Here is a 13404-nt window from a genome sequence, read left to right on the forward strand (position 1 = left end):
AACATTAGTGAGGGGTATGATTGAAATCTTAGAATCATAAAAGGTATGGGTGGAATACACTTGAAATTTATTCACCAAATCTTTGAAATTAAGTTGAGGCCAACCATGAGTAACTGCAGCTGGAAGAAGGGGAATGTGCAGGGCAAATGGAAGGAAGTCCGGTCGTGGAGTATAAAGGAGGAGGCACCTTCCCCCTGTAGAGGGTGTTCAGGCTGAAAAGAAAGAATATCTAGGATTAAAGCATTTTAAATTCAAGATTTAAATTCAAGATGATAACTTAGAGTTAAGAAAGGAACTAGTCATGTTTGAGAATAAAGCTCTAGCCCAGGGCTGTCTAACAGAATTTCTGCAGTGATGGAAATGTACTGTATCGCCACTAACCACATGTGGTTATTGAACTTGTGAAATGGACTGAGGAACTGAATTTTGAAATTTGCTTAGTTTTAATTAATTTAAATTTAAACCAGTACACATGGCTAGTTTGAACAGTGCTGCTTTTAACTTTTTGAAGTTGATGGAGAAGACAGACATGTCCTGGTGCAAACCACTGTTAACCCCTCTCAAACAGAACACTGAATGAGAGAGAGGAATCCCTGAGTCTTACCCTGATCATCATCCTACTGATGCTCTTTATGTTCTCAGTAATTGATAGGTTTCGTTTATAATCTCAGGTACAATAATAGAGGGACAGAACATATATTTTAATATGTAACATATTTTTTTTACATGTTACTTTGTTACTCTGGTGAGGAAAGGGGATTCTGAGGATAATCTGAGTACAGATAAATTACTTAGAAAGGCATGGGATGTACTTTATAGGTCTTGAGAGAAAGAGAAATTGCTGTAGAAGTGTTATTAAGAGAATTCAAAAACAGAAGAGGGAAGTTTAACTTGGCTGGACTAGACCTCAGGGAAGTAATGGGGGAAAAGAGGTCAGGGAGATCACAAAGTTGTATTCAATTCATAGGATTTTGGAGCAATTTGACATCTTCTAAAAGTCTTGATTATAGTGGTCAGTAGAAGATAGTGGATAAGTGAGGAAGGAAGAGATATAACAAGTGTGTTGGTGGTGTTACAAGCATTCAGCTGACACTTATTTGGCATCTGTTACATGCCCAGTGAAATTTAGCAGTGAGACATAACCCCTGCTCAGAGGGACCTTGTGTTTTATTTTGGAGTTGGAGGAAGAACAGACATTAAATAATCTCTATTAATTATATATGTCTGTAGTGTTGCAAGGAAGTACATTTGTTGGATATGGAACGTATAGTAGGGGTAAGTCGGAGGATCCTTAAGTCATACTATAAGTAGTGACATTAAAGCTGCAGCTTGAATATGGTGGAGAGGAGGGCTGAGGTGAGATACTGTTTCCTTTCACCGTGATCCATTATTTAAGAAATAAAGTTTAAATCTTGACCCAGTATAGTCCAAGTGAATCATTCACACACATACGTAATTGAAACCAAAATGTCATAAAAAATATTTTTATTAGGTGCCATGTACTGTATTTTCTATTCTTTCTTTTCTTTTTTTTTTTGATGGAGGTACTGGGCATTGAACCCAGGACCCCATGCATGCTAAGCATGAGCTGTATCCCTCCCCCCTCTATTGTCTATTCTATGTTATTTTAAAATGGTGGCTTTTAGTGACCCATTAAATAGATTTTGCACCCCATTGGTGGATTACTATCAGCTGTTTGAAAAACACCACTTGGAAACACTTTAGACAGGGAGCAGCATGTGTAGGCATATACTGAGGTGAAGTCATAAGCAAGGGCTTTTGAATTCATACCTGAAAAAGGAAAACTTCCAGCAGCTACTGTGGAAATGCTGGGATGCAGTATAAAGGAGAAACATTGGAGATAATGGAGTGATAATAGGATGGTGCACAAAGGTTAAATAACAACAACAACAATAATAATAATAGGATGATGCAGGCTAAGTAGCCATTGTGAGCCATCTTGTGAAAAGCCAGGAGGTGCAGTGTTTCCTGTTGAATCTTGTACAGAACTGAGGCATCCCTGGAAGCACAGACCTGGCAGCATGAAAACAGCCATGAAGCTCTTGTCCCAGGGGAAGTATGTCTGCTTTTACTCTAGTCCCACACGCCACTGAAATAGCTCTGTGTTTTGGGCTTCCTCCTGAGCTTTCTTTTGAAAACCACTATTCTAGTCCTTGTCAGCCTTCCTCAGAATCTGTTTTAGAGTTTGAGATTATTTTTAGCAGAGGTTGTAATAGTTTTACATTTTCTCTTATTCTAAGACATTATAGTGTATTAGAAAAAACACTTATTTCTAAATTAAAACGTATTATAATTTTTATAACACATTCGTGTGAAATTTATTGACTTACAGTTCTACTACCTACACAAATGAAACTTTTTATTTCTCCTTGTTTCTTTCAAGCCTTGCTCTTTTATAAAGGTGCAAAGTTGTAATCACTGTATGGTATATATAGTTTTTGCTTCAGGCTTTTTTTACTTTTAATTTTTCATAAGCACCTTTCCAGGTTATTTCATAGGACTCATTTGTCATTGTTAATACTTCCTTTATCATAATAATATCATGTGGAAATACTCTGAAGTATTTAAGTATATCTTTATTACTAGGCTGTTTATTGTTCCCAGTTTCTGTTATTAAAAATAATCCTATTATGTATGCAGTCGGCCCTCTGCATCTGCAGGTTCCACATCCATGGATTCAACCAACTGCAGGTTGAAAATATTTGGGAAAAAAATTTCCAGAAAGTTCCAGAAGGCAAAACTTGAATTACCCTGTGCAGGCAGCTATTTATGTAGCATTTACATTTATTAGGTTTTATAAGTAACCTAGAGATGATTTAATGTATAAGGGAGGACAAGTGTAGGTTATAAGCAGACACTGTGCCATTTTATATAAGGGACTTGAGTATCTGCGGCTTTTGGTGTCTTCAGGGAGCCCTGGAAACAACCCCCTGTGGATAATGAGGGACAACTGTACCTTTGTTCATTTAACTTAGTGTTATTTTAATTTTTTGGTAAATTTGTATTTGAATTTAAATATAAATTGATATGTATTGCTAAATTTTCTCCTATAAGATTAAACAAATTTACACTCAGAAGAAGAGTCACATGAATATATTTTTCATCTTTTATACCTTTTCTGGCATTGGGATTTGTAATGTCTTAATTTTTTCTGGTTAAAAATGTTCCTCATTTTCTAAGTTTAAGATTTTTCATTATTGACAAATATGTTTCCTTATTTTTTATGCTACTTATATTTTCATTTGTGAAGACAGTTTTATTTCCTCTCCGTATTTTTTGCCCACTTAGCAATTGATAACTCTTTATTTAAGATTAGGGTTCTTTCCATTTTTCCTGACTATGTAATGAAGTAAAATATGAGTTAGTTTTGTTTTAAAAACATACTCTATGCTTCTGAGATACTTACTGCTTTAAAAGTTTACCTTTAGCTTCCTGGCCTCCCTTTGTTTACCAGATTCTTTGTTTTGAGTGTCAGTTCTCACATTTTCCTTAACTAGCTGCTACAGTGCAAAATATGATCTTGTACTAGAGGACCAGGCAGAAGACTCAAAATCAAGTCACTCACACACAAGTAAAAAACACAAGAAGAAAACCCATCACTGCTCTGAAGAAAAAGAAGATGAGGACTACATGCCAATCAAAAATACTAATCAGGTAGTTACTGATGTCCTGACTTGGTAGAGAAATAAGTACCTTATCCCTTTGTAAATTACATTCTGATGATGTAATGTTGGAGGTAAGGGTACAGTTTTGAATAGAGACGGTTGTGTTCCTAACTCTAAGATGTCAAGTGGTTTCACCAGGGTAATGAACTTTAATTTTCAAGAATATAATACAACAAATTATAAAATACTGTTTTCAAAGTGACTTAACATATCATATAGTTCCACATTGTGAAGCAAGAGTGATTTCCATATCTGTGGACACTCACTTACTCCCCATCAAAAACAAGTATGGTAATGCTAAAAAAAGTTCTTCTAATTCATCGTATTAATTTATCATTAAGTGTTATGTACAGCACTTACAGCTCTTGAAGTTTTAGGACCTGAACACCATCTATGTCCTTCTGTACTCTATGTATGAAATAAAAGCAGCACTTAGAACTAACCTGATCATCCTCAAACCATTCCTGAACAATACATTTTCTGAGACGATAATTAAAAATTCCCCAAAGGAAATTATTTATAAAGAGAAGAGTCATTTCCAGCCTGCATTTTGGCTCTCAGTTAAGTGAACAGCAGATTATATTACAGCTCCTTGCTTTGGTTTTGCCACCTGAGGACGTTTGAACTGGCCCTGGTAGATGAGGAGGCAGAGGGAACGCAGGACGATGAGAATGTCAAGTAAAGACGCAGAGATGGAAAGATGGAGTATGGTTGGCAAAGTAAAGGATTTGCTGTCAGAAAAGCCAAGTTTAGGTTTCTACGTTGCTACCTCATCAAGTTATCTAACTTTCTTGGTCACAGTTTCCTCTTCTGTGAAATCAAGATAATATTTATCTCCCAGGCACATCGTTAAGATTAAGTGGAAAAAAAATGTGTGTGCAAACATTTCCTACACTGGCTGTTACTATTACTTTTACTATTATAGTCAAATTATTATGTTTTAAATCATTTGGAATAGTTTCTGTCTGTAGTAAGGCCATTAACTGGATTCATATGTCAGTTTGTTTATTTTCTATGTTTAAGGATTGCTTTAAAATTTTTGTTTTGTAGTTTTAAAGACTGTACTGTTCCAAAGTAAAATCTACAAAATAGTACTTACAGAGAACCAACTTATATTCCTGTCCTTTCCCCTTTTTCGTCTTTCCCCAAAGCTAACCATTTTATATGTTCTATGGTTTATTTTTTATTTAAAAAATTTCAGCAAGTGCATATTTTATATATATTCTTATTCCCCAGTTTTCTAGACAGTGTATCTTCCTGCTTCTTGCTGTTGTCCAGCAGAGGTCCAGTCTCTCTTCTTTCCATAGCCCTTTTGCTGTTCAAAGATTCCCATCCATCATGCCCTGCTCTCAGTTTTTAAGTTACACCCTTGTCAGTCTTTCAAGTAATCCTCACATGAATCAGTAATAGCTAACATCTTCTGTGTCCTTACAATACGAGGTGGGTACTGTTGTCTCCATTCACAGCAAAGAAATTAAAAAAGTAAAGAGGTTAAGCTACTTGCACATGGTTTTACACAGCTAACATGTAATGGAACCATAAGTTAAATTCAGACTTGCACCCCTATCTGTTCTGCTGCTGCTCTTACCTGGGATGTATTCCTGTCAGCAGATTTCTTTCCTAAATCCAGCTAATTCTAATATAATTTGTCCCATGGTATAAAATTCCAGTGTGAACTAAAAGGAACATCTCTCTCTTTCTTAATTTTTATACTCTATTAGCCAAAGACCACCTCAGTCTTTTTTAATGGTGGCTATATCACATTTCTATGAATGCTTAGCATGTTTTCCACTAAAAATCCTCATTCCCACTGACCGCTCACCTCCCCCTGCCGCATATGTTCCTTTTAGCTACAGCTCCTCATCCTGCACTTGTACATGGACTCCTCAATGATACACATTAGTGTGTTTGAGATAATCTGAAGACTGGCTGCATTTTAAGCCTGTGGTTCCCATCCTCTCACCCCTGCCTTTTTGTGAATCTTTTTTATCTTACTGTTTGATTGCTTAAAACTTTACAGTAGCAAATGTCCTTCTCTTTTGGCAGTAATCTCCTAACTTTATTTCTCCCCTCAAAGTATCTTAAAGCAAATGTTTTTTGACTTTATACTTCGATTTAATAATGCAGCTGTATTCATTTTCTTTCTAATAAAACAGCATCCATATTTAAGATTTCAGTGGGCATAGGCTTTTTCTATTATTCTGATTTTTAGCCCTTTGATTTTAGTCTCAAGAATACATAATCATTAAAGGGAGTTTTCAGTGCTATGTGATTTTCAGATATGGCTCAAATTTTCCTATTTGTTGGCCTTTTTTCTTGGTGAGCTTAGTTTCCTAAGAATGTTTTAACTTAGATTTCTTCACGTTCTTTGTTTTTTATTGAATGACAGCCTTACTGTTCAATTCAAAATCTCTGTTTAATTTTTCCACCTCATGTCTTAATTCCAAGGTGGTTGGTTACTGTGTTGTTGAGGTTTGGGTTCTAGTGAGGTTACAGGAAGTGAGTACTCAACTGTGGGTTGCCTGGCTGAGAAGTACTCAGACTGGCTGGCTGTCCTCTGTGGTTTTCATAGGTGTCAGTATTCTTATAATTTGGGACTCTATTTTTGCTGTCATTTTAATCACTTAATGTTAGTGATTTAGGTGTAACTAAATCTCTGACTTATTCCCAGGGACCTCAGCAAGGACCGCTTTTGGTTGATTTTTAAATTTTTAAAAATTTTTTGTGACTACTATGCATGAAATCATTGGCTAGGTTAAGTTGATTGCTTTAAATTGGCCATTTTATGGTTCTTTCTTTTTTTTTTTTTCAGTTGCGTGCTGGTTTAATCATCTTGTCTTATGTCTGAAATGTATAAAATGATAAAAATTTTTAGAAGTCCATGCTGGAAAGGACTTAGAGCTCATCTGATTCATTTCCCTCAACTTAGATACGAAGGTTCTGGCCCCTAGGCCCGTGGGCCTTGTAGTTCAGTGGGACCGCTGGAACTTTAACGTTTACTTTGATTTAGTCAGGTGTGGGAGTTTTTCACTACTCTGTACCATGCCCTTTTCAATTTTATATGAAAAGTTACTAATCAGTTAAATAATTACCTACAACTTATGTGGATCTCCTCAGTCTCAGTTTCCTTATCTCCACGGTCAGGATAATACTGTACTCCAGAAGCACTTAGCACTGTGCAAGCACATACATATAGGGTCTTTCTAATACTGCTTAACTTTTCTCCTTCATGGGAACAGTGCTAAACCTTGCTTTCTGGTTTTCACTTCTACTCCTTGCGTTAGCCTTCTCGCAGCCAGTCCAAACCCTAACCCATTTATCTTTGAGGCTCATTTCAGGCACTTTATAACTTCTCTATGAAACCTTCCCTGATAAAGCTAACCTCAAGAGTTTTTCTTGTTTGACACATCTCCTGAATGACAAAGACCATTTGAACTTAGAGCTGCCCGACTTCAAAGCTTGTGTAGCTTTGAAAACTATACCAAGTAGGAGAGGTTGTAAGGTTTCAGTCCATTTCATATTTTCAGCTTCCTCAATTTTTTTGAAGAATTAAGTACTGCGTAATCTTTTCTCTCTCTCTCTTAATTTAAACCCTCAAAGCACTCAAGTGCTTATTTGTATACTAATGTGCTGAAGACTTTATAGATTATACGTCTCTCCATTTAAAAAGTTTTTTCCCTCAACCAGTACAGAAATAAGTAGTAGGTGTACAGTCAGAATAGTACATGGATATTTACATTTCATACATATTGCAGGAAGCACAAAATAATTCTTTTACCTAGGGATGTCACATTTTGCTCAAAAGTAGTTGGTAAAAGGTCAAACTAAAATACCTACTCATTTTACTACCTCTAGGACTCTTACAGAATGACAAGAACTATTGGCATTGTGTGGGAAATCATGAATCAGTTTCTAATGAGGTGTTCCGTAAACACTGATCATAATAATCATGTTAGATCTGTTTTCACACACTGCAGTCTCTCTGCCAGCCATAATGTGTGGTATCTAGACAGCATATGGAACAATTATGAATCCGTTACTTAAAACCTAGTCCTTGACCTTGGATATCGCCACTCTGGATTTTAAACCTTGACATTCACATCTGCTATAATAATGTCTTAGGTGACAGAGTTGGGACCCTTGGGAGTTCAGTCCTTAGAATTTTGCCTTTCCTTTGAGAAATCTTTTAAGAAAGTTGAACTTTTTGAATTGTTCTTGAAAGAGCATTGGCTCTGATCTCTTTCAGTTTCAGCCATTTGCTAAGATATTCATTTTAATTAGAGATAAGACACAGATAGAATGGTTGTAACTAGCCCTTTTCTATATGGAAAAGTTACTACTGCTACTTAAGAATAGAACCAAATGTACCCACTGGGTAGTCTTTGGGGCAATGGATTATTTCAGTGTTTCTTAACTCATTTAAAAAAGTATGTAAATACTGATTTTTTAATAAAAACATCTATTAGTTTAGTTTAAATAAAACAATTTATCTGAAGATTTAGAGAGGAGCTGTTATTAAATCAACACTTTAAAAATAATTCCTCAGACCAAAGTATTCACAATCTGTTTTCTTTTTAGACTGATTTGTCTAAAACCTCTTCTAGCTATGTTATTTAAATGATGTCTTCTTTATGGGATTCTCCTGGGAATATTAGTAGTTTTATTGCAGACCAGTGATGGAACCACGTTTTTGGGAATTGGAGAAGGGACAGAGAAAGAGGTGACCATACACAGCCAGAATTCTTGGTATTGCAATTTTGCCCCAAAGACTTATTTCAATTGGGCTATTTCAGTTCCTTGTTTTTAGATCTGATCCTTCAGGTTAGCTGAAATAACAGGTACACAGTAATGAGATGGATGAGAAAATGGTTAAGTCTTTTTCTTAGTTATTTTTGCTTTTTAATTTACAAGATTCTTGGCATTAGTGGTAGTGTTCAAATTTGAGCTGTTAAAACTGCTTGCTAATGGGGACTTATTTAAGTTTTATTAATTGACAGTGCCTACAAAATGATTATTTTACTGATTCACTTATAACTCTTTATTCCTTTGACAGGATATCTACAGGGAAATGGGCTTTGGTCACTATGAAGAAGAAGAAAGTTGTTGGGAGAAACAAAAGAGTGAAAAGAGAGACCGACCTCAAAACCGAAGTCGGAGCCGATCTCGAGAAAGGGATGGCCACTATAGTAATAGTCACAAATCCAAATACCAAACAGATCCCTATGAACGAGAAAGGAGCAAAAAGAGAGACCGAAGCAGGAGTCCCAAAAAATCCAAAGATAAAGAAAAATCTAAGTACAGATGAAAGAGGAATCAGACCTAATTGGCTAACATTTACACTTTCTCGTATAACTTAGAGTACCAGATGTTCAGATTTTGTGTCAAAGCAGTTAAAGACTCTGCTTGTTATTATTATTATTTTTTCATGGTAGGATTATGGCCCTTTTAGATTAACACTGATAGTATAGGGCGCTGAAAGACAAAAAAGAATTAAACATTTTCTTTGTATACTTTTTTACACTAATTGTTATACATAAATAGTAGTCTTCATTTTTATAGTCACTCATATTTTTCAGTCCTTTTTAAAAAATGATTTCATACCTACAAAAATACACAAACATGTATATACAAGGTATAAAGAATAATAATTTGTACCCATCAGCCAGCTTAGGAAATGATTATTACTGGCACTTTAAAAGTGCCCTCGCCTCTTCAAGTAATTATTACTCTGAATTTTGTGTTTGTCATTCTCTTGTTATTACAGTTTTACCACATATGTATGTATTCCTAAGTGGAATGTTAAGTTTTGTATGTTTTTGAATATTTTATACATGGTATAACGTATGTTTACTTCTGTGAATTGCTTTTTTCAACCTAATGTTTTTTGAAAGTCATTCATTTGTACTGCCGTATTGTGTTACATGAATAGAGCGTAATTTATCCATTCGTCTGTTGCTGCATGTTTGGGGTTTGTTTTCATTTTTGCTGTTGCAAACAATGCTGCTATGAACGTTCTGTATCTAGGAGTGATTCTCTTGGTCATGTGATACTGATCTTCATCTGTGTAAGATAAGGCCAAATTACATTCTCCAGTGGCTGTCCCAGTTTATACCCCTACAGGCACTGTATGAATTACCTTTGTCTTGCATCATTTCTAACACTTTTTAATTTCAGACTTTTAAATTTTGCCAATCCAATGGCTGTTAAGTGGTATCTTAATTGTCGTTTCCAGCAAGAAGACTACTATTATTCTTGTGTTTGTTTTGTAGGAAACTTTCTTCTTGTTCTTTTTCTCTGTTTGCTTTTAAGGTTTCTCTTGATTGCTGCTGCCGAGTACTTTGATCATGGTGTGCTTAGTGTAGGGTTTCTCCTCCACCTCCCTCCATGTTTCTTCTGCTGGGGGTGGGTTTATAGTTTTCATCAAATTTGGTATTTTAGGGCTATTATTTTCTTTTTTTTTTCTTTCCTTTTTTTTTTTCCCTGTCTCTGTCCTCCTTTCACTTCTTTCCCTCTGGGACTGCAGTTGTATGTTGGGCTACTTGAAATTGTCTCACAGCACTCTGATGCTCTTTTTTTTTTTTTCCTAAGTCTTTTTTTTTTCCTTTTCCTCTATGTTTCAGGTTGTATAGTGTCCATTGATATGTCAAGTTCCTTAAGTATTTACTCTCTTGTTAATCCCACCCAGTGTATTTTTCACCTCATAAATTACATTTTTAAACTTCAGAAGTTCCATTTGGGTTGTTTTTTTTTTTTGTATCTTCCATTGTCTCTCTGTCACAGGCTTATGCTTTCCTCTTTTTTTTCTTTTTTTTTTTGAATTTCTGAAGTATATTTATAATTGCTGTTTTAATGTACTTGACCATTCTGTATCTGTGTCATTTCTTGTCAGTTTATATTGATTGATTTTTCCCTCATTATTGGGTTGTAATTTCCTTCTTTGCCTGCCTGGTAAATTTTGGATTTTTTCATTGTTAGGTGCTGGGGTTTTTTGTATTCCTTTAAATATGTTGAGCTTTGTTCTGGGGCATGATTAAGTTATTTAGAAACAGTTTGATCCTTCCGTGGTTTGCTTTTAAGTTTAATGGGATAGGACCAGAACAGCTTTAAATCTAGTGCTACTTTGGCCCACTACTGAGATAATACCCTTCTGAATAATCTTCCCTGTGCCTGGTTTATTATTAGATTTCTCCACTCTGGCTTTAGGAACAAGAGCTATTCTGAGCCCTGTATGAACTTGAATTGTACCACCTATTCTTTTCTGGTGGTTCTTTCCCACCTTTGGGTGGTTTTCTCAAGTGCATACACTGATTAGTCAAAGACTCAGGGGAACCCTCTGTAGATCTGGAACTTTCCCTCTGTAGTTCCCTCCTGTCTCCAATATTCTGCCCTACAGACTGTACCTTGGCCCCCCTGAATTCTCCGCCAGGAAACTCCCCAGCTCTCCCTGCAGTAAGCCCAGGCAGTTGTCAGACTTCCCTGCTTTGTTCTCTCAAGAGTCACTGTCCCTTCACAGTTGTCCAATATCTGAAAAACTTTGTTGTATATATTTTGTACAGGTGTTTAGTTGTTTAATATGAGGAAGATAAATCCTGCTGGAATGGAAGTCTCATTGTTTGAATTTGTGTTTCATAAATGCTAACAAGGTTGAGCTGTTTTTCATATATATTCATTCCTGATTGCTCTGTGAAAAGCTTATTCCATGTCTTTTGCCCATTTGATATTATGTTGTTTTTTTCTTATAGATGTCTTTAAGGAGTGTTTTTTTAAAAATGGATTGTGGATACTAGTCCATTTTTACTATTAGATGTTGCAAACATCTCTCAGTTTATGGTTTCTTTTTTTTACCTATTGATGCCCTTGAAAGAGCACAAGTTTTAAATTCTCCTCCAGCTTTTTAATATGAAAAATTCATGCATATATAGAAACACGCAAAACAATGAACTTCCATATACGTTCCAACCAGATTTAACAGTTAATAACATTTGGTCATTGAGCAAATTGAAAATAAATTGAAAACATCATGATATTTCATCTTTCAGCATTTCATCATACATTTTCCAAAAAGCAAGTGTATTACCACGATACTATTATCACACTGAAAAAAAACTGAACAATAATCCCATGATATTTAATATATATGCAAATTTCTCCCATTGTTCCAGTGATATCATTTTTAGGTGTTGGCTGGTCTTTAAACCCACACTCAACCAAAGCTCATGTTTTGCATGTTATTTTTGCCATTTTACTCTCTTAATCTAAAAGAGTTTCCTACCCATCCACCCACCCTAACCACCCTTTTTTTTTAATTGACTTCTTGAAGAGTTCAGGCCAATTGTTTTGTAGAATAATGCACGTTCTGGAATTATTTGATGGTATCTTCATCGTGTCCTCTATCCTATTTCCTATAAACTGTAAGTTAAGTCTATAGATGTTTGATTAAAGTTAGCTTATGCATTTTAGGTAGAAAATTTTAAGTTAAATGTCAAATTTATTAGCCTTTTCCTGTGTGTTTTGTGCTTTTTGTATTTTGTTTAAGAAATCCTTAATAAAGGTATTCGCCTATATTCTAAAAGTTAAAAACTTTTTTTTACATTTAATTTTAATCCATACTGTGTGTATGTGCATGGTGTGATAACAGGGATTCAAATTCACTTTTTTTTTTCCACCAGTTGTCCAGAACTTACTATGAATGGTTCATCTTTCTCCTATTGATCTGTCATACAGGTTTATATATATGGGTTTTGTTTCCTGGGCTCTCTGTTCCGTTGGTTTATTGTTTTTTCCAGTATCAATATCAAACATCTACATTTCTTTGGCTTTAGAGAAAGTCTTGATTTTTAAGCAAGTTCCCTCAATTTGTTTCATTAAGAATGCCTTGGCCCTTTTTTCTGTGCAATTTTGGAACCAACTTGTTAAGCTTCCTAAAGAATTCTGTTGGGACTTCAACTGCATTGCATTCAAACAGATTACTTTGTGGAACCAATATCTTTGTAATTTTGCATGATTCTGTTCATAAAGATAGTATATCCCTCCATTCTTTGAATTTTCCTTTTAAAGCTTTTGAGCATCTTTTGTTAGATTTACTTGTTTATCTTTTATGCTACTATAAATGATATCTTTAAAAATATTTTTTCTGTTTGCTCACCTAAGGAGTTACATTTTTGATTACTGCTCTTATATGGAGCCATTTTGCTAAAGTCTTAGATTTAAAATTCATAGGGTTTTCTTGGGTCTTTCATGTGGACAATGATAACTTCAAATAATGATGACTTTTTTTTCCTATCCCCATTCTTTTTTTTTTTTAATTATTTTTAAGAAAAAGTATATACTTATTTTGATGGTGGTGTTCCTACAATGCTTCCTGGCTGAAATTTCTAATACAGTGATAAAATTGGCCTATAATTTTCCTTTTTTTGTGTTACTTTTGTCTGGATTTAATGTCCATGTTATAGAATAAGTTAGTGATTTCTTCTTTTTTCCCTATAGAAATAGAAGAGAAATATTTAGAAGTATCTATTCCTTGAATATTGGATACAGTGTGCCTGTAAAATTGACCTTTGTATTTCTTTGTAAGAAAATTTAACTAATGATTAGATTTTGATGATTATAGAAGTATCAGCTTTCTGTTTCTCTCAAGAGTTTAGTCATTTTTGTTATTGCATTTTTTCCTTTATTGACATGAGGATGCTCATAGTATATCTAGTAGATTTTTTACTGC

The 13404-nt window shown here is 34.9% G+C and overlaps 1 protein-coding gene across 4 annotated transcripts in view; it reads left to right on the forward strand.

Moving 5' to 3' along the window:
* The window catches only part of PPIL4 (peptidylprolyl isomerase like 4), a 33215-nt gene extending 20965 nt beyond the window's left edge, over positions 1-12250 (forward strand). For all 4 annotated transcript variants that reach the window (XM_010965692.3, XM_074368191.1, XM_045524488.2 and 1 more), the window contains exons 12-13: positions 3528-3675; positions 8740-12250. In XM_010965692.3, coding sequence (XP_010963994.1) covers positions 3528-3675; positions 8740-8991 — 400 coding nt within the window. In that variant the 3' untranslated portion in view covers positions 8992-12250. The remainder of the gene's footprint in view (positions 1-3527; positions 3676-8739) is intronic.
* Positions 12251-13404: the final 1154 nt, after the last annotated feature.

This window comes from Camelus bactrianus, chromosome 8, assembly GCF_048773025.1.
Source record: "Camelus bactrianus isolate YW-2024 breed Bactrian camel chromosome 8, ASM4877302v1, whole genome shotgun sequence".
Lineage (NCBI taxonomy): Eukaryota > Metazoa > Chordata > Mammalia > Artiodactyla > Camelidae > Camelus > Camelus bactrianus.